The sequence below is a fragment of the Erpetoichthys calabaricus genome, chromosome 4 (genome assembly GCF_900747795.2).
Source record: "Erpetoichthys calabaricus chromosome 4, fErpCal1.3, whole genome shotgun sequence".
Classification (NCBI taxonomy): Eukaryota; Metazoa; Chordata; class Cladistia; order Polypteriformes; family Polypteridae; genus Erpetoichthys; species Erpetoichthys calabaricus.
Window position 1 is genome coordinate 267,622,730 of NC_041397.2, and position 27,929 is coordinate 267,650,658.

The 27,929-nt window shown below is 36.8% G+C and overlaps 1 protein-coding gene across 1 annotated transcript in view; it reads right to left on the reverse strand.

Annotated features, from left to right (window-relative positions):
• Positions 1-1,321: 1,321 nt before the first annotated feature.
• The window catches only part of wars2 (tryptophanyl tRNA synthetase 2, mitochondrial), a 95,114-nt gene continuing 68,506 nt past the window's right edge, over positions 1,322-27,929 (reverse strand). The window contains exons 2-6 of the mRNA XM_028800755.2: positions 23,423-23,677; positions 16,424-16,504; positions 15,491-15,573; positions 3,914-4,032; positions 1,322-2,205 (exon numbers count right to left, since the gene is read on the reverse strand). Coding sequence (XP_028656588.1) covers positions 1,757-2,205; positions 3,914-4,032; positions 15,491-15,573; positions 16,424-16,504; positions 23,423-23,677 — 987 coding nt within the window. The 3' untranslated portion in view covers positions 1,322-1,756. The remainder of the gene's footprint in view (positions 2,206-3,913; positions 4,033-15,490; positions 15,574-16,423; positions 16,505-23,422; positions 23,678-27,929) is intronic.

Below are 27,929 nucleotides of genomic sequence, written 5' to 3' on the forward strand. Positions count from 1 at the left end.
AATACGTTCCTGATTTTAAAAGGACTATTCCTATATTAAGAAGGGCTAAATTCTGGTTTTCCTGGTCTTCTGTATCCTGCTTTAACCTACTCTATATTACGACTTCTGTTTTGTCCACACATTATGAACTTTTTCAAAGTTCAAACAACCAATTTCAAATGCAAAAAAATCCTTTCCAGAATTACATTTTTTTTAGTCAAGCAATGGTTCTAGGAGGAACCACAGAGCCCACTAAAGTTCCACTAAATATCCGTTGTTTTTAAGAGTGTATGGATTCTGAGTTGGATACTGGAAACTGCAGAACACTGGTTCACTTGCATGTAATACCGACATGACGGAGCCATTACAAGCACATTTGGCATTTTGAACCAGACCCAAGAGGGATGCAGATTTCCATAATGCGGAATGTCTAATTTAATCTGGTTTGGAATAAAAAGAAAATCATCTGCAAAATATTTAGTAGTTTTGTTTCGAAAAAATCAGACGATATTGATATGTGCAGCAGTAAAGTAAATCAGCTTACAGAGATTTTGCCAGAAAATGGCGTGCGTTTAGGATGTGCATTAACAACAGCGAGAAAAAAAAGATGAATGGAATAAAAAGTCCAGAGCATAAAGAAGTTAACTGTGACCATGTTAAATGTTCTTATTGTGCACTTAAGTTGCTTCACTTTGCTTAAGACATACTTGCTTGATTAACGCTAACGGGCCAATTTAACACGACTTTCCGGACACAGTATTAACATAAGTACTTTGTGCCGAAGCAGCAGCACATACATCAATATTTACATGCAATACCAAATAATCATGAGGCATTATCAGGGTAAATACATTTAACTAATTAAAAATGTTTGATGCTCCGTGAGATAAAACATTTTACTCTTTTTAATACTTAAAATTAAAAACTAACATAACTGTCTTTTGATCTGTTTTTTCTATTTAGCAAAAAAAAAAATAATAAAAAAAAACAAATCTGAATTTTTTTAACATATTAAATTCTTACATGTCTAGACCCTTGAAATCAAATGTAACAAAACAAATAATACACACACACTTAAAGAGAACCAATCAAGTCAGGATATACTGGACCTATCTTTTGGGGTGGTGACATTCACTTATTTTTGACAATTTTAAACCTTTTGCATATTTACATCTTAGAAAATAAAGTGACAATCGAATATTATTATTAGTAGTAGTAGTATTATGCAACTTTAGACATTATCTGTCTAAATTAATAAAATGTGAAATTTTTTTGTTTTGAAAGAAAGTAATGACAAGGTGTAATGTCAGTCCTGTGTAAAGCAAAAAATTAAAAAAAAATAAAAAATAAAAACCCAGTTTATTTCTCATTGACCAACACAGTTTCAAGTTTTAAAACAGCATGGTTTTTGTTGTGGCAATACAATTTAGTTTCAAAGTTTATTCTCTTCAAAGGTGTCACTGAGTTGTTTACTTCAAATGCAACTTCACAGAAGCTGGTCATTATTTAGTAGGTTCAACTTTTTTCTTAACATGAATGTTACAATTACAAAAGTAGATAACAACTGACATAATTTTAAAAGGCAGGGAAAGAGTTCAATTATATAATTTAGATTCTATTAAAATACAAGCAAAATACAGAATTATTTTTGCTGAACCCATGGAATAAATTTCATTAGCACATTTTTCCATCTTGGAAAATAAAGATACTGAACATCATCTTTGGATCGGTTATGTTTTTCTTTCCCCCCCAGAAGAATAAAATAAGCTCCTTGTTTTTAATAAAACCCAACCAGTTTTTTAACATGCTGATACTGAGGAACTGCCAATTCTTTAGCCTTTTCAGTCCCATGATTCAAGATGCTCCACAAGTATCCTGGATCAGTTTGGAGTTTCTGAATCTCTTCCCTGATGGGCGTAAATTTCTGTATAACTGCTTCAGCCACTACCTGCTTGTAATGTGCAGTATCAAGTCCTTGACTTTGATTAAGTATATCTTCAACACTCATGCCAGACACAGCAGCATGGATAGTAACCATATTGGAGACACCTGGTCGTCTTTCTGGGTCGAATGTCACTTCAGAAGTGAAGTCTGTCACGGCTTTGCGAATTTTTAGTATAATATCTTCTGGAGAGTCAGTGATGTACAAGGTTGCCAGTGTCTGAGGATCTGACTTTGACATCTTGGCCAACGGATCTCTCAATGATTTCACCTTTTTGACTGAGCCTGATTTGAAAGCACAAATAAAAAAGGTCAAATCATGCAAATGGATTAAAGTAATTCTAGATAAATACTCTCATGCATTCATTTAAATACTCAGACACAAATTCACACACATGTACCCTCTCAAACATGCAATATTCCATACACGATTATTCTCCATTTTCATTAATTGTGCTGCCTGGTGGCAAAAAAAAGAAACACTTTCCTTCTGTTTAAAAGACAAAACATGGACAATTTTCCTTGGTCTAAACCACATTTTAGTACAGTTGAGGAACAATCAGAATTAAACTCACTTAAAATAAGGGCATTCTTTTTAAATAATCATGTATTAGTGAAGCACAATAAACTTAAAAAAATGTATTACAATCAAAGCAGTGAGTATACATAATGAATTACACTAATAAAAGAAACAGAAATGTTAATAACATTTCAAAACCTGTGTACTCAGTTACTTAATTTTTTTGCAAGTCTTCAATAGCTATACAGATAGATCACAAACTGTCATTAATATCCAATACAATGCTGATAAGAAACCTCTGGCTTTTTTCAGCAATAATAATAATAATACATTTTATGTATATAGTGCCTTTCCCATGCTCAAGGCACTTAAGTAAAACTCAGTTCCTGACCAAGAGTCCCTTAAATGAATGTATGTTCATGTGGGTTTGTTCTGGGAACTTCAGTTTTCTTTCATAAGTCAAAGACAAGCTGTCAGGTCAATTGATAACTCTTAAATCACCATTTTGTAGTGGCACAGACATGGTGTAGCATCCATTTGAGGCCACAGCAACTTGTTTCAACAAGGACTGAGAACAAAAACAGATGGCACACATTTTCTTCTTCTCCCTTCTGCTGCTCCTGTTAGGGGTTGCCACAGAGGATCATCTTTGTCCATATCTTCTGTCCTCTACATTTTGCTCTGTCACACCCATCACCTGCATATCCCGTCTCACCACATCCATAAACCTCCTCTTAGGCCTTCCACTTTTACTATTGCCTGCTACGTAACAATTCAGACATGAATGCATTATCTATTCAATGCTAATAAAGCACAAAGTAGAGGAGATTACTGGGTGTGTTAATATAAGTATATGAAAAAATGTACATTGAAAATAATTTTTTTATGCATTACAAGGCATTATTAAGGTAATACCTTACAAGCTTTGTATGTGTTTCTGCATATCTAAAATAATAATGACTGCCGAAAATTAATTTAAGATGATATGTTCTATAGCTAAATTCAAATTGCAACAAAAATGTTTCAGGAAAAGTCAGTTGCTTATAGTAAAATGAAAATTATTTAAATATCTCTAGCTTCTTCTACATATAGTTATTTCTCATTTTATTAACATGAAGTGGCACTAAATCAAGTCTAATCTATCTAAGCAAGAGCTCCCACTTCCAACTGTATATCTTCTTCTTGTCTGTTTGAAAAGAAATGCAAACTGACCTATTTTAATGGGAATATGTGCAACTTATTTTACAGTTCAGACATTCATCAATCTTATACTTTCAACACATGTGCCTTTAAAAAACTTTAAAAAACAAGACAGGGGTCTTGTTGCCAGTGTAGACGTACAAAAAAATTAAGGAAAAAAATAATTAAAAGCTAATACGTTAATATATTTACTGCTTCAAATGCAGATATATTGCCCTATTATGAGTAAAAATTAAATAAAATGTCAGATGTAGCTTTATAAAGTCAACTTACTTAAAAGGGGTCTGGGAATTGGAAAGAAGTCACCATACTTATTGTTAAACGAACGAGCTATATCCTGGGCTAGTTCTAGATGTTTTAGCTGATCTTCGCCAACTGGAACATGTGTAGACCTATACAATTCAGCAAAAAAAGAAATTCAGAACAATTATACTTATAAGTTTCCTCAAGACATTATTTATGCATTTAAGTCATTTATCAATTTTCTAAATAGAAACAAGTTACTTAATATAACAGCATAGCATTCTCAAATCCACTTAATCCACTTCAAGGTAACTAGGGCTCAGGGCCTATCCCAGCAACATCGTGTGCAAGCATCATGTACGCATTAGGCTCTAACACAGAATGATGGACATGTGAGGCAATGGCGCTACCCGATGTATTTCTGGATCTCCTTTACAATATAGTACTGAAATACAAATCCTTCCAATCAATTTCTAAAACATTTCATAATTCTTATGTTGGCAGGAAATGATGGAATATAACCACTTTATGTCAATGGTCTTGTAAAGTCAATGGTCTTGTGTATTTTGTCTATCAGTTGAAGAAATTTCACTTAAATATTTAATTAAATTATACAGGTGTTGGTGTTATTATAATGTTACAAGGTTCTGCTCTCAGAAGTAACTGAAGTTTGATTCAGTGAAATGCACAAACAATCAGCGCTTCATGTCACAGAAATATTAATATACCGACTGATGATGTATGTGGTAACTAGGCTGACAACTCTTACAAGTTTGAAAGATAATTTAAATGTGGTTCATAATTTAATTTAAGGAAAGACAGCGTATTCAGCTGTAGTTTTGAGGTTGATGGCTGCAAGGAGCAAAGGACACAAGGCGGGAAAACAATCCTCGTTGGGAGGTATCAGTCCATAACAGGAATTGCATGCATTTCGTTTTGTAGGTGTGGGAAATGTGGTCTCATGCATAGGGATTGCAGGATAACAACATGCCAGTGGCATTATTATTTTGCAAATTAGCATCAACCCTTAGCTCATTCTACTGCTCAACAGCTTTACTGATATCTGTCATAATGGCAACTGAATTCTTATTCGCACTTCTTTACAGTAAAGAAAGCAGGCATCTTATAAATATAATAGCTTCACCAACATATATTTCAAGAATATAAATGACAGAGTAATTAATAAAACATACATAGAAGTATTGGCTTCAGGAAACATAAAAAGGCAATGAGCTGCTGTGTTAACAAGTCTTTGTGCTCTTGATCTCCTAAAGACTGCAGGTACCCACAGGTTTATTTTCTGTGGGGTTTTGCCTTTTGGAATTTTTGTTTTTCTCACCCACATAGATATCTGGTTGCAACTGTTGCAAAATAATAAATGAATGACTTTCTTACATCAGGGTTCACAGGATAAATAAGTAACAGTTGTAATAACTTTCGAGTTACTCTGTGTGTTGTCAAATTATTGACTTTTTATTACAATTATTTATTTTTCAGTAGCCAAATTTTACAAACACCTACTTTTAGCTTTAGAACTATATTTTTCTAAATGTAAACTATAATGTTATTTGAAGAAAAATTTGACTTCACCAGACTTTCACTTGATAAATTTGAGAACAAGGATAATTAGATTAAAACCTGATTTTTTAACATATTCAGGCAAGGCAAAATAAGTAACATTTTAGTTATAGAAAACTAACCTTAAAAAAACCAAGACATCACTTCTTATAAATGATGTAAGAATTGTTAAAAACCAAGAATGTCAATATTTGCAAGTGCAAAAGCAGCAGCAGACATCCAAATATTCACTAGTCAAAACTGTTCATCCAAACCTGACATTACTCACATTTTACTGTAATACAAAAATGAATCAAAGTATTTCACTGAGATCTTTACCAGACATCAGGTGGGGCTGAAGAGGCAATCACAGTTCTCAATTCAGATGCTTACAACATAGTAAGTCTTTGAAAACCAATTGACAGTGTTTTATTGTTTTATTCAGAGACGGTGAGAAATGAATGGGGGGGGGGGGGGGGGGTATTGGCATTCTACTGTATATTTAGCCAACATTTTTGTATATTTAAGATGTCAACACATATCAGAAAGAAATCAAAATTTCAAGATGATCAGGGTAAAGCAGACACCATAATCAGATCATTAGAATACTATGTACAAATTATACACTTAGGCCAATTTAAGCACAAGAGTAAAAGTGGTCAGAAAGAGAAACAACCAAATACAAAAAATTGCAATCTTTTATTAGCCATTTGGCTAAGATCAAGTGACATATTTATTTATTCCTTGAGCAAAGTCTACTTGCTTCAGGGTCATTCCATGTCAGATCAACCAATGGCTCATGCACTTTGTACTCAAAAAATTCTGGAAAAATTACCAGGCGTACCCATGTTAGCCAGGAGACACTCTGTGATTAATAACTTCCAAGATACAGACTTTACCAAAGTGTTATCGGAGGAGGCAGTGAGGGGGAATGTTGATTTTATTCGGCCTCTTTTTTCATTAAATTTTCACAACTCCATGGCTCAAGAATTAAACCACCAAGCAGGCTCTGACTATGCACGTTAGTAAATTAATTTGTATAGCATCATGGCAAAATTAAACCAAGCAGCCCCTTGAAATTGACCAAAATTTAATTTGAGTTTTTTGGCTTAACTACGTTTAGGCCTCAGAAACACATATTTGTAACCAACACAGACTTTTGATTTTTTTCCTTACTCAGATAACTATATAGGCTTTCTGAAAAAGCAATAAACAGAAAAGTAACTGTATCAGGTTTTGAACAGCAGACATCTCAAATCCAAAAAATCATTTTGGATTTTATTTTCAGAGCACCCTAACGGCATGCATGTAGGAATGAGCAGATAATTTTAAAAATATTTTTTATTTATTCTGCACTGTCTCTTTCTTCTCAAAACACAAACCTTACCTTTCTTATACAAATCTTTCATGTTTATGTTCCATCCTAAACATAGGCCGAATGTGCCATGTGTCAATAATGGTAGTCATTGAGTTTGCAATCAGTAAGTTATCAAAAATGTCAAACATTTTTTTTCATATCACATGATGATGTCCTATCTCATGTTGCTGAACAGAGAATGCGATTCTCCATGGCCAAAACAGTACCTGGTACTTGAGAATACCACTGTTACATCGCTACAGAAAATGGCAAACCCAAAGTCAGACAGGTGTCTGGTGAAGACAGCCAACTGACTGTCCAAATATTCATCACTGAAGCAGCAGCTGAGACCTGGCCCTCTCCCAATCACACTCCTGATGGATCAGATACATCCTTCACATTAGAGTAGTGTCCTATTGGAGGTTACATGTATGATGAAAAATGTTGGACTGGTGTGATTCGTGACAAGAATGAAGTAGAATAAGACATCCTGATATGTTTCATGAATCCAAACTATCCCGCACAGCCTTTCCATTGGCCACCTAGAGACAATATTTGATGGGTGCCATTACAGTGTGTCATTGCACTGCTTAGTGCACCTACAATGGTCAGTGGGAGGCAGTACCATCTTGATCTCAAAGACAAAGATGCCCTACACTCTGCAATTCGATAGAAGAATAAATGAAATGGGTCACATTCCTGCTGCTTCAATACTAAGATGTTAACATTTCATTATAACTACTGTTGTATTTAATGATAAATCAAGCCTCTGCTGTTCATGTGTTGTGCTTAAAGTGCCTTTAATGATTTATAATTTCCATTAATCCTACACTTAAGTTAGTGAAGAACTTGAAGATTATCATTACTGACAAATTTTGAATTTAACTCATGTTTAGAATGGAAAATAAAAATGATAGATTCATATAAGAAAATAAGACTTGTTTTTTGAAAAAGAAGGGACCATGTAGGATACAGGAAAAATAATTAAAAAATGTCTGGACATTCCCACAGTGCATTAAACTGGTCTGAAAATTAGACCCAAAATGATTTTTGCACATTTGAGAAATCTGCTGGTCAAACCATGATGCAATTTCTTGTTTGTTTATGACCCTTTGAAAAGCCCTGCGTATGTATCTAAACATGGAAAACATTTCAGCATGCTGCATCAGTTAGAAGTATGCTTTCTGAAAGCCTAAACATGGCAGAGCCAAAAATATTTTTTTTCCATTTTTGAAGGTTCGCTGTAACAGAGCAAGATGCAGAGGACAGAAAGATATGGAAGAAGACGATCCGCTGTGGCAACCCCTAATGAGAGCAGTCGAAAGAAGAAGCTGTTACCAAGTGGTGTCATCTGGACCAAATATTTTGATTTTGTTACGCACTATACCTATAAAGGTACCAGTTTGCAATATTTGAGCCTGCTAGATAGTTTAGTTATTGAGATATGGTCTTCTAAAATTGATGGAAAAAATTGACACTCACCTCTCCTCACAAAATTATATCTTGGAAAAAAATGATCTTATCCTCTTTAATAAAACCCCTGTGTGTGTCCATGTGTGTGTCTTCTGGGGAAGTGCGCATGCGCGGGGCACGGTGCAATGCTTCAAAGGCCGCCTGACGCGTCACACATGACAGAGAGGGCGGGAACTATAAAATATCGTGTGGCCGCTCCAATTGGATTTCAGAAAATGAGGTAAGACCTAAAACATAACGCACAAAAAATCCAATTGGGTACTGAGACTCAGAGACCAGCTTCCCCAAAGAGGTAGGATTAGTGTTTATTGTTGTACAAGTGTTCACTCTGAGGATGTCAGATTTGCGATTAACAAACTTGGCCCAGTAACGTGTCAGTCGTTGAAGGGGTTGGGTTTTCCTAAATATATGAATTTTCATGATATTACAATAGGATGACTTTTAAAAGTAGATTTATTTTCGCGCACATAAAATCTGTTGCTGGGGAGACGCACACATACAATAATCAGCTGCACGCCAGCACAGATTAAAATACTTGCTGGGGAACTGCACAGTACTTGCTGGAGAGACGTATTACTGCAAGAGAAAATTAAAGGCACACAATACAGTGACGCATATTACAGCCACATACTAATGTTTATGCACTACTGTTCTAGCGCCCGTTATTGTAATGGGCTTAATGTCTAGTATAAAAATAATTTTAAAGGGTGTCTCCTAGATGACATGGGTACACCTTTATTTTTTTCAGAATTTTTTGAGACCTAAGTTTGTGGGATTTCTGGGAAATCAGTTGATTTGACAAGGAATGATCCTTCTAGGCTACACAGCCAGGAAGGCAACATGTTCCCTCTGTGATGAAGGCCAGTAGGAAATACTTTGATTATGGATGCAATGTTAGGAGAAATATTGCTAGATGGAAAACGAGGAGCAGAAATTCTATAAAGATGAAGAGATACCAAAGACAGTTATAGAGGAAAAATGGTGTTCATCTTCTGTAGGGAACGAAAACAGTAAGATTATGTTGTTTTAATGCAACATTGGAGGGCAATTACGTCAGTGACATATTTATTCTCTGGTCATGTGCACACGTAGACTTCAGTGCACTTACATGGTGCACATCTCTCACTATGGTAAAACTTATTGTGTAACTGCTGAGAGATTCCAATTTTGTTCACATTTCATAATGAATATCAGCACCTTTTCAAACACTAAGTAACTTTTAATCTTTAAAAATAGCAGACACCCTACTTAATAACACAGAAAAAGCTCTGATAAATGTCCCAGTAAAAGCTTTTTATACATTATGTACGTAAAAATGTGTGTTAAGTGAAAGCATGGCCTTTCATTACTGAGAAGAACTTTATAGAAGTTTGTTTAGGAACGTTATCAATGTGCCTGTTTTGTCTGTAATCTGATTGTAAGCTAAGAATAGTCACAGGACTGATGCTGCAGGCATTATCAGATAGTCTATAGCACTATTAAGATAGATGACAGATACCAGTCCCATTACAGTTTTTTTTTTTTTGCAACAACTTTATTATGTTGCAGATAATGGGGTCAGTGCTAGGGCCGCTGATATTTTTAATATATATAAATGATTTAGATAGGAATATAAGTAACAAGCTGGTTAAGTTTGCATATGATACCAAGATAGGTGGATTAGCAGATAATTTGGAATCCGTTATATCATTACAGAAGGACTTGGACAGCATACAGGCTTGGGCAGATTTGTGGCAGATGAAATTTAATGTCAGTAAATGTAAAGTATTACACATTGGAAGTAAAAACCTTTATAATGCACTGGTGAGGCCTCATCTTGAGTACTGTGTGCAGTTTTGGTCTCCAGGCTACAAAACGGACATAGCAGCACTAGAAAAGGTCCAGAGAAGAGCGACTAGGCTGATTCCAGGGCTACAGGGGTTGAATTATGAGGAAAGGTTAAAAGAGCTGAGCCTTTACAGTTTAAGCAAAAGAAGATTAAGAGGTGACATGATTGAAGTGTTTAAAATTATGAGGGGAATTAGTGCAGTGGATCAAGACTGTTATTTTAAAATGAGTTCATCAAGAACAAGGGGACACAGTTGGAAACTTGTTAAGGTTAAATTTCGCACAAACATTAGGAAGTTTTTCTTTACACAAAGAACGATAGAAACTTGGAATAAGCTACCAAGTAGTGTGGTAGACAGTAAGATGTTAGGGTCTTTCAAAACTCGACTTGATGTTTTCTTGGAAGAAATAAGTGGATAGTACTGGCGAGCTTTGTTGGGCTGAATGGCCTGTTCTCGTCTAGAGTGTTCTAATGTTCTAATGATGGAATGTGAAGTTGTATTAAATAATAATGAGCCTGTGTGTAAAATACATTACTTCCAAAGCACACATTTATCTAGAACCCTACTGTCTTGGAAGCAACGACCTTCAAACTCTCAGCTACAGAGATTTTAATTTATTAACGTGAATGTTTTCCTTCTTTTCTTTTACTTTTTAAATTGCTACTTACAAGAAGTATGAACATAGCAATTTAAAACTAAAATGATTAGCTAATGCCTGCTAAAGACTACTAATCCTGCATCACTTTAAAATGCATTGAGGGAAGGTGGATCTATTCTAAGTGAAGTATAACAACAAGTAATATACCTGCTTTGGACAAGGCAACACATTCAGCTGAAATTTAACAGTGAAGTGTCTATCACTAAAATTGTGTGGAAAATGGCATAAAAGGATATACCCTTTAAACCAACATTATATTAGATTAGATTAATTCACACAACATTTGCAAAGTACAATCGTCATTTTTCAACATGTTAATGCACAACTACTATTTCCTGCTAAAGTATGTGGGTGGAAATGGCTGTGTTCTAAAACTGTTGCTTCAGAAAGAACAGCCTATACGTGGAACTGGTAATGCATAACCAAAGTAGAAAAATACCCAACATCCTGTAGTGTTTTTCACAGTAGTCCAAAATACCCCACACTTTTGCTTGCAAACACTCAGGCTGTTGGGTTGTAGTCCTAAAATCACAGAGCAATGCTCATGTATGTATTACATGGACAACCTTTTTCAGAAACATCTCTACGATTTTATGTTAGAATTTCCTGTCTGATTAAACAGACAAAGTTATAATGTGGCCAGTTATATATTGATTAAATTATACAGACTAAAATCCACACCAGCCGAAAAAGTTTCAGAATGACTTTAGCAAATATCCATAAATAATATTTTTATAATATACCGTTGTATCTCTTGGTCAAGCAGACAAATTAAAGGCAAAGAAGTGGGTGTGTGTCCAGTCATCAGATGCTGTGAAAAGAAAAGGATGCATCTGCACAGTTGAACGGGGCAGGAGTGATGCCACAGCACTTCAAAGTAGATGTTTTTTTTTTTTAAAGAACTTTTGATTTTCACAACACTTGTCTACATAATGTGCATGCAAGCATGAGTAAAATTTTGCAGCTGTAATGTTAGCTTTGATAAGAAAATCAATTTGCCAGAAAAGAGAGAAAGCTTGTGGTCATGTCCGAATGTTCTTTTTGGCATTTATTTGACTTTTATTTTCGTTTTTGAATTAAGCCTGACTAATTATTTTAGGAAGAGCTTGTTGATTACTTTTCAGTCATTCAAATGAACCAACAAAGAACTCCTGCTCACCATATTTAATTAGTACCAAAGGAACAACCACCTTAAACACAATGCAACTGATTAATGAAATGATGAATGTTGTTGGTGGATCCTCCTGCGTGGTTAACTATGTTTTCATTTGAAACAGCAGCTTATATGTGTGTGAAGTCTTCTGATTCCCTTATCCATATCATGGTCCTGGAGAGATGCTGATTATACAGGGAGCGACAGGAAGTTTACACAACAAGCAAGCTCATGATGTGGTGTCAACTCATCACAAGGCACACACACACATTTAATGTCAATATGGCCAATTCAGAATCATACATAGTTCAAGTATGAAATGATCATCCACAATAGCAGAGAGAACATACAAAATCCAGACACTACATGATTCGATGACAGGACTCTAAAGCTGTGTGGTTGTTGTGCAACTCAAAGTTCTGCTGAACAGGTCCACTCAGATAAATTAATGAATAAACCTCTCTCAACAATTCTTTTCTTTATCGCAAAAGGATTCTGCATTTCTCTATAACAGAGCATCATGGACAAGCCACTTTCTGGGACACGATGGTCCCTTGTTGGTTTCTTTTCCATGACGTGAAAGGAAGGCAATGTATGGCTGTTTTCATGGCTTTTTCAAATTTAGCAAATTCAGTCAAACATATTGGCCCTTACAGTGTTTGGTGGTGGGTGCATACAAAAGTGCTCTATAGTCAAACTGTTATTTCTATATGGTCTTGCTGTTTAAGCATAAGTGCATCCGGAAAGTATTCACAGCGCATCACTTTTTCCACATTTTGTTATGTTACAACCTTATTCCAAAATGGATTAAATTCATTTTTTTCCTCAGAATTCTACACACAACACCCCATAATGACAACATAAAAAAGTTTACTTGAGATTTTTGCAAATTTATTAAAAATAAAAAAATTGAGAAAGCACATGTACATAAGTATTCACAGCCTTTGCCATGAAGCTCAAAATTGAGCTCAGGTGCATCCTGTTTCCCCTGATCATCCTTGAGATGTTTCTGCAGCTTAATTGGAGTCCACCTGTGGTAAATTCAGTTGATTGGACATGATTTGGAAAGGCACACACCTGTCTATATAAGATCTCACAGTTGACAGTTCATGTCAGAGCACAAACCAAGGATGAAGTCAAAGGAATTGTCTGTAGACCTCCGAGACAGGATTGTCTCGAGGCACAAATCTGGGGAAGGTTACAGAAAAATTTCTGCTGCTTTGAAGGTCCCAATGAGCACAGTGGCCTTCATCATCCTTAAGTGGAAGAAGTTCGAAACCACCAGGACTCTTCCTAGAGCTGGCCGGCCATCTAAACTGAGCGATCAGAGGAGAAGGGCCTTAGTCAGGGAGGTGACCAAGAACCCGAAGGTCACTCTGTCAGAGCTCCAGAGGTCCTCTGTGGAGAGAGGAGAACCTTCCAGAAGGACAACCATCTCTGCAGCAATCCACCAATCAGGCCTGTATGGTAGAGTGGCCAGATGGAAGCCACTCCTTAATAAAAGGCACATGGCAGCCTGCCTGGAGTTTGCCAAAAGGCACTCGAAGGACTCTCAGACCATGAGAAAGAAAATTCTCTGGTCTGATGAGACAAAGATTGAACTCTTTGGTGTGAATGCCAGGCGTCACACGTTTGGAGGAAACCAGGTACCGCTCATCATCAGGCCAATACCATCCCTAGAGTGAAGCATGGTGGATGTTTTTCAGCGGCAGAAACTGGGAGACTATTCAGGATAAAGGGAAAGATGACTGCAGCAAATGTACAGAGACATCCTGGATGAAAACCTGCTCCAGAGCGCTCTTGACCTCAGACTGGGGCGACAGTTCATCTTTCAGCAGGACAACGACCCTAAGCACACAGCCAAGATATCAAAGGAGTGGCTTCAGGACAACTCTGTGACTGTCCTTGAGTGGCCCAGCCAGAGCCCAGACTTGAATCTGATTGAACATCTCTGAAGAGATCTTAAAATGGCTGTGCACCGACGCTTTCCATCCAACCTGATGGAGCTTGACAGGTGCTGCAAAGAGGAATGGGCGAAACTGGCCAAGGATAGATGTGCCAAGCTTGTGGCATCATATTCAAAAAGACTTGACGCTGTAATTGCTGCCAAAGGTGCATTGACAAAGTTTTGAGCAAAGGCTGTGAATACTTATGTACATGTGATTTCTCAGTTTTTTTATTTTTAATAAATTTGCAAAAATCTCAAGTAAACTTTTTTCATGTTGTCATTATGGGGTGTTGTGTGTAGAATTCTGAGGAAAAAAATGAATTTAATCCATTTTGGAATAAGGCTGTAACATAACAAAATGTGGAAAAAGTGATGCGCTGTGAATACTTTCCGGATGCACTTATGCTTAAACAGCAAGACCATATAGAAATAACAGTTTGACTATAGAGCACTTTTTGTATGCACCCACCACCAAACACTGTAAGGGCCAATATGTTTGACTGAATTTGCTAAATTTGAAAAAGCCATGAAAACAGCCATACATTGCCTTCCTTTCACGTCATGGAAAAGAAACCAACAAGGGACCATCGTGTCCCAGAAAGTGGCTTGTCCATGATGCTCTGTTATATGGGGTGTCATTATGGGGTGTTGTGTGTAGAATTCTGAGAAAAAAAATGAATTTAATCCATTTTGGAATAAGGCTGTAACATAACAAAATGTGGAAAAAGTGATGTGCTGTGAATACTTTCCGGATGCACTGTATCTGGTGCAAGATCTTCTTTCTTTACTCTGATCACTTTTGTTGTTCATCACTGGCTTGCACTGTCCAGCCTTTACTGTCAAAAGCATCTCAATACTGGGAATTAAGTGATTACTGTATCTAGCTCTGCCTCAAAATAATAGAAAAGAGGAGCATAAAAAAAGTTGTCACGTTGGGCATCAAATAATTTATGATCAATATAAACTAAGGTGTTTTTCTGATAGAAACATTAAGGGAGATATGGTTGTTAACCATAATGCTCGAACGGCTGCTCAGAACTATGGTACTGACATTGTACATACCACTGGAACAGAAAACATAAATTTCCACACTCATAAAAGGCGGCCATCTCAAACCGCATCAGCTAATCTGAAAGAATGCTATCCCATTCTACTACAGTAATTTCAAGGTAGGTCTACTGGAGTGAAATGCCATAATCACCTCACAAACACATGTAAAATGTTGGGTGAATTATGACTGGTACTTTTTTTTTTCTTGATAAGTCTCTAGTGCACTTTCTCTGAGTTATACTGCTGTTTAAATGTAAGCCTTGATATAACCGGAACCTTTTCATACAGTGGTGCTTGCCATTGCTCTCAGTATCACATTATAACTAACCTTCAGTGAACTAATATTTCCAACATTGAAAATAAGGAGAAAAAGATAACAGTGATGAGAAGTTGTTCTGCAAAACCTGTACTGACAACTTAAAATCTTCGAAATAATTATTTTACTATTCCCTCCCAAATGCCTAGGGAAAGAATTTGGCTACTGGGCTACTGTTTTTTGTTGAATACCATTTGTAAATATCCCTAATATGTGATTCACTGTTGTAGATTAAAAAAGTCCAAAGTTATAAAATATGATCTTACTTGTATAAAAGAATATCTGCAGCCTGCAGAACTGGGTATGTAAACAATCCAACACTACTTTCATTCTTCTGTCCACTTTTTATCTAGGGTGAAACAGTAATAGTGTAACATTAACATATGGCATTTTTCATTACTCATTTTACTAATTTTAACCAAGAAATGATGTCTTATGGAGGAATAAATAAGGTCCTTGTGATTAAACCCAGCTGCCTAAAATTAAGTTCACATACTTTACACACAGCTTAAATATCCTTAAAATCATGTATGCCAGCAGAAACCTGAAGATTGCTTGAAAAATAAAATGCTCCTGAGCATTGCATCTTCCTCAGTATTAGTCAGTACATAAAATGTGATTAGGTCTTAACAAGATGGAGAATACTATATTTGGTAACAGTTTTTAAGACAAGGGCTAAATATTCAGCTTTGGTGTATATAATGAATACCAAGGTAAAACGTAACTTTATGTGTACCAAGATTAGCTGCTGACTGAAATGAACAAAAGCAGTATGCGATGTTAACAGAAGTTACTTCTAGTACTTTGCATGCAATAGTGGTGCCATAAAGTGACTGGTTTTGGGTTTCTTCCTTTTCTCTGAATAGCAAAAATACTTTGACTCAAATTACAAGAATTAATTTGTTATGAACTGTAACACTGAGGGTCCAGTGATGGATTGTGTCCTTTTGTAATATGGTTTTCTGATCAGAGGATGTGTAGGAAAACATTTGAAACTTCAAATGTTCAGTGTAGATGTGGAAAGTAATCTAAACAGAATAAAAATGTACATAGTTAAATACAATTTGTCTTTTATTACATTAATTTCAACATATTTCCAAGAGTCATGGTTACATCAAAGTAATTTTTTTATTTATGTGGTACTCTAAACAATTTAAGAAAAGAAAATTCCAAACTACTAAAAACAAAACAAAAATTACCTTCCACTGTGGTAAATGTCTAAGACGAGGCATGCTGATCAAGCATCCAAGGATCCATCCCAATTCAGCATGTTCAGGTACCTGAAAAGGTAATTTTCTATTAATTATTCAAATTCATATTTAACAGGTTATACAATTTGGAATCTTAATGTATAGGATAATCTCAAAGAAAACAAAATTCAGTCTAGTCTTCAAACCTAAATAGGAGGGTTTCAATATCTTTGCTCCAATACACTTGAGGCCCAGCTGCAAACAGTTGTCTTGAAAAAGCCATGTAATTAGCTAAATCAAATACCCCAGTGAGAAATGAGGAAGATCTTATGTGGTTAAATACACTGATCCCTGGTAGGTTTCATAGCTGGTTAGGGCAGATCTTAACAAAAAATGAATCATAATGATAAAGAAAGTCAAAGTAAAATCAGGATGAGGTAGCTTAAATCAACAGAGGAAAGGCACATAAAAAATGCCCTTGACACTCAAAATCTTCCAAAACAAATTTTAATGAAAATATCAGGATTTATTATTTTTTCGTGTATGACAAATAAATGCACAAGTGTTAGGACTGCATCAGACCACATGCACCTATCCATCCATCCATTTTCCAACCCGCTGAATCCGAACACAGGGTCACGGGGGTCTGCTGGAGCCAATCCCAGCCAACACAGGGCACAAGGCAGGGAACCAATCCTGGGCAGGGCGCCAACCCACCGCAGGACACACACAAACACACCCACCACACCAAGCACACACTAGGGCCAATTTAGAATCGCCAATCCACCTAGCCTGCATGTCTTTGGATTGTGGGAGGAAACCGGAGCGCCCGGAGGAAACCCACACAGACACGGGGAGAACATGCAAACTCCACGCAGGGAGGACCCGGGAAGCGAACCCGGGTCCCCAGGTCTCCCAACTGCGAGGCAGCAGCGCTACCCACTGCGCCACCGTGCCGCCCCCACATGCACCTAATTAGCAACAAAATAAAAAATAAAACATGGGGTGCTGATTTATTATCCTCTACTATAGCCAAACTTTACACTTTTATGTTACAAAATAATTTGCATCAAAGTCAAATAATTCATTAATTATATACAGGCCACAAAAAAGTCACAATGTTAAATAAACCATGAGTATGACTATGTTACTTAAGTGCTACCATACACCCTTAGCATTACAGTTACACACATTTTTATCCAAGAGCTATAAAAAGATTGTTGTCTAACAATGGCTTGGGATTCTGCACTTCCTTGAACTTTTAAAATCAAAAAATCTCATCTTCATGACAGCACATTGGGACAGCAGGAATATACAACACTTATCATTTGTTACATTTGTCAAAGTTTCCACTAGAGATTTATTTTGCTCCTGCCATTCAAAGACGTCGGAGTAACTGGAAATGTTAAAATCGGCACATTGCATTTTGGTGTATTCAAAACCTGCTTTCTGCCTTGCATACTATGCATTTACCATTGGCTTTGCCCGTCCATATCCCAAAAGTGAATAAGCAGCCTAAGAAAACAATATGACAAATAACTACTGAATATGTTCTTGGATAAGTCAAGAATTTTAGGATCGAAAATAGGACCAAAAAATTGTGATCAGCTAAACTATGTGCCAAAGCTCACATTTTGTTTGTTAGTTATTCACTTCAAGCATATGAAAAGGCCCCTGAAATCTTTATACAAAAAGTAAAGATGACAAGAGGTACTGTACACATTTTAGAATCACATGTGAAGCAGAATTTTCTCACTGTAACACATTTTTCAGTTATGTACATAAGTTATCATTCAATAAGCGCCCAACTTTTCCTACTAACTAAATTAATTCAATAGTCTTCAAAGTGTATAAAATACATAATCAGAGGCTTGACAGAACTCGTAAACTCTATATAGCACATATTGTGAGAGATCTCATAGCTGGGGGACACCTTCATGACACTCCAAATACAGCATGAATGAAACTGCCAGCAGCTTTCAATACACACTTTTCAAATGGTGGTGATGTGATTACATGATTACTTAATTAGGGACACTGACTCTACATCTTTTAAATGAAGATCAGGGCTTGATGTGGGCTATTATGCACTGGTACACCATGCTGGTTTTATTCTACTTTTGGTGTACCGGCCTCTCCTGCTCTGACCTTGAAGGGGACCTGCAACTCCCATGCTGTCTGATATAATGTATGTATTTCATAATGATCAAAACTCTGAGGGGGGCCCAAGCACTTCATAAAGAGATCAACAAAATTTGCAATGCATCAGAAGGAGGATCAAGAAGCCAACACTTACAGTTGTGCTTGAAAGTTTGTGATCTCTTTAGAATTTTCTATATTTCTGCATAAATGTGACCTAAAACATCACCAGATTTTCACTCAAGTCCTAAAAGTAGATAAAGAGAAACCAGTTAAACAAATGAGACAAAAATATTATACTTGGTCATTTATTTATTAGGGAAAATTATATATGATTATATATATTTGTGAGTGGCAAAAGTATGTGAACCTCTAGGATTAGCAGTTAGTTTGAAGGTGAAATTAAAGTCAGGTGTTTTCAATCAATGGGATGACAATCAGGTGTGAGTGGGCACCCTGTGTTATTTAAAAAACAGGGATCTATCAAAGTCTGCTCTTCATAACACGTTTGTGGAAATGTATCATGGCACGAACAAAGGAGATTTCTGAGGACCTCAGAAAAAGAGTTGTTGATGCTCATCAGGCTGGAAAAGGTTACAAAACCATCTCTAAAGAGTTTGGACTCCACCAATCCACAGTCAGACAGATTGTGTGCAAATGGAGGAAACTCAAGACCATTGTTACCCTCCCTAGGAGTGGTCGACCAACAAAGATCACTCCAAGAGCAAGGTATGTAATAGTCGGCGAGGTCACAAAGGACCCCAGGGTAACTTCTAAGCAACTGAAGGCCTCTCTCACATTGGCTAATGTTCATGTTCATGAGTCCACCATCAGGAGAACACTGAACAACAATGTTGTGCATGGCAGGGTTGCAAGGTGAAAGCCACTGCTCTCCAAAAAAACATTGCTGCTCGTCTGCAGTTTGCTAAAGATCACGTGGACAAACCAGAAGGCTATTGGAAGAATGTTTTGTGGACGGATGAGACCAAAATAGAACTTTTTGGTTTAAATGAAAAGCGTTATGTTTGGAGAAAGAAAAACACTGCATTCCAGCATAAGAACCGTATCCCATCTGTGAAATATGTTGGTGGTAGTATCATGGTTTGGGCCTGTTTTGCTGCATCTGGGCCAGGATAGCTTGCCTTCATTGATGGAACAGTGAATTCTGAATTATATCAGAGATTTCTAAAGGAAACTGTCAGGACATCTGTCCATGAACTGAATCTCAAGAGAAGGTGGGTCATGCAGCATGACAACGACCCTAAGCACACAAGTCGTTCTACCAAAGAATGGTTAAAGAAGAATAAAGTTAATGTTTTGGAATGGCCAAGTCAAAGTCCTGACCTTAATCCAATCGAAATGTTGTGGAAGGACCTGAAGCAAGCAATTAATGTGAGGAAACCCACCAACATCTCAGAGTTGAAGCTGTTCTGTACGGAGGAATGGGCTAAAATTCCTCCAAGCCGGTTTGCTGGACTGATCAACAGTTACTGGAAATGTTTAGTTGCAGTTATTGCTGCAAAGGGGGGTCACACCAGCTACTGAAAGCAAAGGTTCACATACTTTTGCCACTCACCAATATGTAATATTCGATCATTTTCCTTAATAAATAAATGACCAAGTATAACATTTTTGTCTCATTTGTTTAACTGGTTTCTCTTCGTCTACTTTTAGTACTTGAGTGAAAATCTGATGATGTTTTAGGTCATATTTTATGCAGAAATATAGAAAATTCTAAAGGGTTCACAAACTTTCAAGCACAACTGTACAGTATCTGTTTCCAATTCAGACATTGCTGAAGACTAATGATTACATATATGTTGATCCATATTTTTCTATTTTATATACTAAGCAAAACAATTATTTCCATGCATTACATGTCTTTTTCAATGGCATTGAGGTAAACATATTTGATTCAGTCCAAATGTAAATATAAAATATGGTTTATTTTTAAAGTTATGTAAGTGCACTTTCATGTCTGTAACTGTCTGATGCATGCACAATTCACTTTGTAACATTACCTACCGACTAGGTCCGGTAAGCCTGCTCATAAGGAATTACTACACAACTTTGTTTCCTTTCTCTGACCCCAAGACGTACAATACAACCACACTTACTCTTAGTCTTAATCCACTGCAGAAGAGTCCGCAGCTCTGGGGCACACTGAAACAGCACTAAACCCCAAAAATAGTCTTGTTACAATATATACATATTAAGACCACATAAGCTCTACAACTGACCCAAACTGTTTTCTCTTGTTCTGAGTATCAAGTAAAGGAAAGGACACAGAAATAAGAAAAGTTTACGAACACTGCAAAAATGCAAGAGACACAATTCGCAAATGATGCTTTCTGTAAGACTTTGGAACTTTCATGGAAGGATACAAGGATTCTTTGTATAAAGGCAAAATTGCCAAAATAGACCACTGGTTTAAGAAAGGGTACTATATTCACCATTAAAGTATTACAAAGTATGACAAAGTATTGTAGTGACTTCTTCAAGGGTAAAGGAAAGGAAAACACATGAGGCAGACACAATAAAAGAACAGTTTATTAGGATGGGCGGTTCAAATTGGGGAAAGAAGCAAGGATTGTGCAGGAGAGAACAGATTCTAAAGAAACAGAATACTGATCTATGTAAAGTCTTCATCACTGTTATGGCCATGAGTAACGCCATTACAGAGCTGCACTGGCTGCTGCTGCTAGTTCCCATTACAAAGACTGTTATTACATGGCAGAATGAAATGGAGTCTCTTTCCCTGCACAATCTCACAATGTTGCTCCTGGCCTTTTCTCTGATCCAGAAGACACCACTTACCTTGTGTCTCACTCTCTCTCAACAACCTTTTGGTGAAACAACACTTGACGACGTTACTATGCTCCTGCTTAAAGTTCACCATTCCTCGCTCACTCTCGCTCATCGAGACAGCATCCTCCCTTTGCACAATGGTTCGAGCCAGCTGCTCATAAATTGCCATTGCTCCTGCTGGCTGTCCTCATTTCTAAAGCCAGCTCGTGCTTTCTCCTTCCTACCCTTTCTTGGCACTGCACCGACACACGTACGGTATTTCACAACTGAGTCACTACATTACTAAAGCAAGTCATGCACCAACAGTGTTTGGGAACATTATTTTTAAAAGTAAGTTGGTTACATTACTTACAAAAATAGTAAATATGTTAAAGGGTTGCATATTAGAAAATGTAATGTGCTCCTTCTGTACTCTTTATTCTTTAACAGTGATTTTCAGTCGTAGCCTTCATTTATATACTTGTAAACTTAGCAAGTCGGAGATAGATGGCAGTGTACTCCCATGAAGCCATTTGCAAAATATGACAATCTCAGCAACTCAGTCAGACTAGTCCACAATGCACAACAATACAATCAAACCAGTTTGATTCTGTCTTTACTTCTAGGGTTCTGTGTACATGAGAGCAACCAATGAAAGCTCATCCAGAAGTACAATGCAAATAATGCAGTGACGTGGAGTAAGGAACGTAGGTGTTTTAGACCTCAAAAACAGAAGAGAAGATTTATTTCTTAGATATCTTGTGTTTTACATACTATGACAGAATTGAAGGGGAGAAAAGAAAAGAGATTGCAACTGAGGTCTCCACACCTGTTGACCCTTCACACAGTACCAGCTCTGCCAGAAAGTATGCTATTGGCTGTTATAAAAAGGGTAAGCATGACTGTGTTAGAAAGTCAGTACGCGATCGTTAAATGTGACAAGCCCAGAGATTTTCAGTTGTTTTCTGTGGTCAGCAAATATGACATACCCAAATACCAAAAGTTGCGCAACATATAATCAGCTTTAAACTTTATAAATTTTACAAAGACACAAGAATCTTGTGTGACCAAGACAAAACCTATGACCTTAATTTGAAAAGATATGTTCTGTGCAAAGCCAATGTAGCCTATTACCAAAACAAAGAAAATTACCTACTGTCAGTTATGCTGATGATAGCTGATATCAATACAGGGGGTAAATGAATAGTTTAGTGCAGAATTAACTGTTCTCTGCCAGGAAGCTGAAGTTAAAGAAGAAGTACTGACATGACAACTATCAAAAGCACAAAGCCATATCAACCAAGGAATGGCCAAAGGCTTTGCATACAGACAGTACATACAGTATGCTTGTTGTCATCCGTGTTTGTGTTTAATGTACTGTTTGCTCCTAAATGGTTGATTTTGGTTGCTGCTAAGAGACTGTGCAGTACTTTTAATAGTGTGTGTCCTTTTAGAAATTTTTTCTCCCATTTTTGTTTCAGTTGCATACTAGTAACACTGAGTATATTGAGTATACTGAGAGGATTTTGTATTTAGTTTGCAGCACATACACAAAGTAGTAGACACAGGCAGAGGAAGATGCACCTAGCAGGACAAAAAGTTAAGTTATTCATCTTAGTCCTCACTGCTTAATCTAAAAAAGGTAAGCATTAATTTACAGAAAGAAAGCAAACTTTATTTTGTCATCATAGACATATCTGAGAAATGTAAAATGTCCATGATCTGAAACCAAAACCTTTTCTACATTAAAATGGGCATAATCAGAATGTGATGAGGCTTCTGTTTCACATTTCCTCGGGTGCTTTCTGGACAAATTATTGGGTTTAAATTTTTTTTTTAATAATGTTTCACTTAACAGGACAAATTTCAGGTGCAAATAAATGTATATTATGATTGTAAAGAAAAAAAAACAAAACAAAAAAAAAAAACAAACTATGAGCTGAAAATTATATGAGTTCTCCTTTTCAACCATTTAGACCATAACAAAATCTAGATTTTAAATATCAGATTACTAATTCCAATTTTATGTAATTCTTAGTGTCTGTTCATAGCTAGGGTCATTTCATACTATGCAAAACTAACCTGAGATTGCTGAAAAAGAACTGATCTCTCTGGGTTAATGCCACAAGCAATGAGGCTGGCAGTCATATCTAGTATGTTCTGTCTAAGCACAGATGGATCTTGTGGGACAGTGATGGAGTGTAAGTCCACAATGCTGTAAAGGACTGCACTGTCATGCTCTTGCAACGTGATCCAGTTTTCGATGGCCCCTAGGTAATTTCCAAGGTGTGGGATTCCTGTTGGCTGGATACCAGAGAAAATGAGATTCTCCTTATTCTGTAGGAAAAAAAGAAAAGAGAAAATGAGTGAAATAAAGCAAACAACAAAGTCTGTGCAGACAGACAGACAGACAGACAGATAGATATACACACACATACACACTGTGTATGTATTAGGGCTGTTGTTTGATTAAAAAATTGATTGCAGTTAATCACACAATTAAAAGTTTTAACTAAAATTACTTGTATATAAATCAAAATTTTACGTATTTTCCTTCAAGCATATATATATATATATATATATATATATATATATATATATAGTTTTCTATAAAGTACAAATACAAAACAGTTTTAATAACCAGTTGCTTAGGCATATTAAATTATTTTAGTTTATTGACAGCATTGTGTAACATAAACAACTGAATAAACAGTGAAACATTAATCAGTCAACAGCTCAAAAGTAAGTGTTTTTTTAAAATTTTGAGCCACATCACATTGCAAATTAGTCTAACACATTGATTGGTTCTGTCAATAATACTGCCCTAAAATGATATTTGAGTAAATTATTGAATTTTTGACTATTCAGCCATCTGTTTAAGCACACCAGTTCATTTGAAGTTGTTGGCTTAAAGGATGCTCTTTTTTATTAACCACAGACACAGAAAACAAATTTTCAAGAAGGGACAGTAGTGGCCAAGACTGCAAAATATTTTTTAGCTAACGTAGTCAGGACTGGGTACGTATCCTCTTGTAGCTTCCATCACTGTAATGAATCCATTTAAATGTCAGTTTGTTACTCAAGTCTGTACAGCTCAACAACTATTTTTGTGAAGGAAGAGCATGGCCAGAGCCGTGGGATCAATTTTTTGGTAAGGGGTGCTGCCAACTACAAAGACCAACCCACTTATCTAGGGAGGAGTTACAGGGCAGCTGAAACCTATCCCAACAATCACTGTTCATGAAAGAAGGAACAATACGTGGACAGGGTGACTCTATATCACATACACACACATAAACTAGAGCCAATTTAGCAACATCAATTCACCTAACCTGTGTGTCTTTGGACCGTGGGAGGAAAATACTACAAAGCCACAAAGAAATGAGAAGAACATGCAACTTCCATGAAGGGAAAACACAAGATATTTACCCCAATCCATACTGGGAGGTAGCAGCACTACCACTATGCCACCACGTCACCCTAAATATATACAGCTCATAATGATCAAAGTCACTTTAATCATGAGTTTTTCCCTTACTTCCTCAGAACTGCATTCACACTTGATACATTTTTACCTGTCTATATGGAAGTCAACAACCATGATGCTGTCACTGACTAAATATGAGAGGGACAGATGAGCTGAACATATAGCATATACTGTACAGATGGATACAAATTAAATCTTTTATGCGTAACTTAAAGAGTAAAATGAGGCTTGGTATTTTTGGCTCTTCACATATGACTAACCTATTAGCTCACAAATCTATTAAATTTTTGGAATAAGCATGGTGAGCCAATTGCTTGTTAAAAACAGTCTATAAGTATTACAGGCAAAAGCACATGTGGTGTAAAAAAACTTATTCATATAATCCAGTTATATTTTCTAATTAATAATAAAATATAGAGAAGATAAAATTATTTGATGTGAAAAAAGTACTTTTCTAGACCAACACAGTAAATACTAAGCATAATTTGAAATGTTATCAAATATCCAACACATTTCTTAATAAAATCCATCCAGTCATTCTCTAATCAACTTAATCCAGTTCAGAATCACAAGGACTCAGAATGCACTGGATTTCATTTGGTGGCGTATTAGTACTCTGGAATGTGAAATATTCATTTACCAAAGACAATTTAACACTTTTCTGCCATTAATAGAGCCTTCACTCAGCTCCATCCAGTTTCTTTTGGAAGCAGAGCTAGGCTCATTTCCAGTTGCTCTCACATACACGGGGGAAAGATAATTAATGTGGAACACTTGCTGAGACATGAAGATTTGTTTTCTATTTTCCTAAAAAGTGCAAGGGGTGGGGAGGGTATGAGGGAGATCCAAAGGAATAGGTGTCTAGTGCTTATTACCTGTTTGACCACCAGGATGAGGGCCATAGGAAGGCATATAAAATGAAACAAAGGTTAAAAAAACAAGTAGCAGCAGGGGAAGAGAAATGGGATAAGCAGTTATTACAGATCAACTTTCCCTTAGAGATTTAACCACACTTCTGATCAATTGCTTTACTTTTAAGTGCAAGCAAAGAGCAAATAAAGTTCAAGTAATACCATATAAAAAGGAAACTATTATAGATAACTCTTAAAAAACTGAAATAAGGCATGCTTCTTAAAATTTTTATTTATGACAACCAGTGGCAACTCCAAGAGTAATGTAATTAATCTGACGAAAAGTCAGGAAAAAAAAAAATCAGAGACTCTCTTCAAAGAGAAGAAAGTTATGATCTTAAACTTACTGTCAAGTTTGGAATTGTAGAACATCATTAAGGATAGTTCTAACACAAGCTTCATATCCATTATTAAAGAGTGAAGTAGAAACTGTGATGGATTTCTAGAGGCTTTTTTTCTTGAAAACATAAAGATAAATCAAATTACTATTTGTTAAGATGATTGTAATTGAACAAGAAGATTGGAACATAACCTTGATACTGCTGAGCAGCATTCTTTGAGTGAGCTAAGTGACCTACAGTATATCCGGAAAGTATTCACAGCGCATCACTTTTTCCACATTTTGTTATGTTACAGCCTTATTCCAAAATGGATTAAATTCACTTTTTTCCTCAGAATTCTACAAACAACACCCCATAATGACAACGTGAAAAAAGTTTACTTGAGATCTTTGCAAATTTATTAAAAATAAAAAAATTGAGAAAGCACCTGTACATAAGTATTCACAGCCTTTGCCATGAAGCTCAAAATTGAGCTCAGGTGCACCCTGTTTCCCCTGATCATCCTTGAGATGTTTCTGCAACTTAATTGGAGTCCACCTGTGGTAAATTCAGTTGATTGGACATGATTTGGAAAGGCACACACCTGTCTATATAAGGTCCCACAGTTGACAGTTCATGTCAGAGCACAAACCAAGCATGAAGTCAAAGGAATTTTCTGTAGACCTCCGAGACAGGATTGTCTCGAGGCACAAATCTGGGGAAGGTTACAGAAAAATTTCTGCTGCTTTGAAGGTCCAAGTGAGCACAGTGGCCTCCATCATCCGTAAGTGGAAGAAGTTCGAAACCACCTGGACTCTTCCTAGAGCCGGCCAGCCATCTAAACTGAGCGATCGCAGGAGAAGGGCCTTAGTCAGGGAGGTGACCAAGAACCTGGTGGTCACTGTGTCAGAGCTCCAGAGGTCTTCTTTGGAGAGAGGAGAACCTTCCAGAAGGACAACCATCTCTGCAGCAATCCACCAATCAGGCCTGTACGGTAGAGTGGCCAGACAGAAGCCACTCCTTAGTAAAAGGCACATGGCAGCCTGCCTGGAGTTTGCCAAAAGGCACTTGAAGGACTCTCAGACCATGAGAAAGAATATTCTCTGGTCTGATGAGACAAAGATTGAACTCTTTGGTGTGAATGCCAGGCATCACACATTTGGAGGAAACCAGGTACCGCTCATCACCAGGCCAATACCATCCATACAGTGAAGCATGGTGGTGGCAGCATCATGCTGTGGGGATGTTTTTCAGCGGCAGGGACTGGGAGACTATTCAGGATAAAGGGAAAGATGACTGCAGCAAATGTACAGAGACATCCTGGATGAAAACCTGCTCCAGAGCGCTCTTGACCTCAGACTGGAGCGACAGTTCATCTTTCAGCAGGACAACGACCCTAAGCACACAGCCAAGATATCAAAGGAGTGGCTTCAGGACAACTCTGTGAATGTCCTTGAGTGGCCCAGCCAGAGCCCAGACTTGAATCCGATTGAACATCTCTGGAGAGATCTTAAAATGGCTGTGCACCGACGCTTCCCATCCAACCTGATGGAGCTTGAGAGGTGCTGCAAAGAGGAATGGGCGAAACTGGCCAAGGATAGTTGTGCCAAGCTTGTGGCATCATATTCAAAAAGACTTGAGGCTGGAATTGCTGCCAAAGGTGCATCGACAAAGTATTGAGCAAAGACTGTGAATACTTATGTACATGGGATTTCTCAGTTTTTTTATTTTTAATAAATTTGCAAAAACCTCAAGTAAACTTTTTTCATGTTGTCATTATGGGGTGTTGTGTGTAGAATTTTGAGGAAAAAAATTAATTTAATCCATTTTGGAATAAGGCTGTAACATAACAAAATGTGGAAAATGTGATG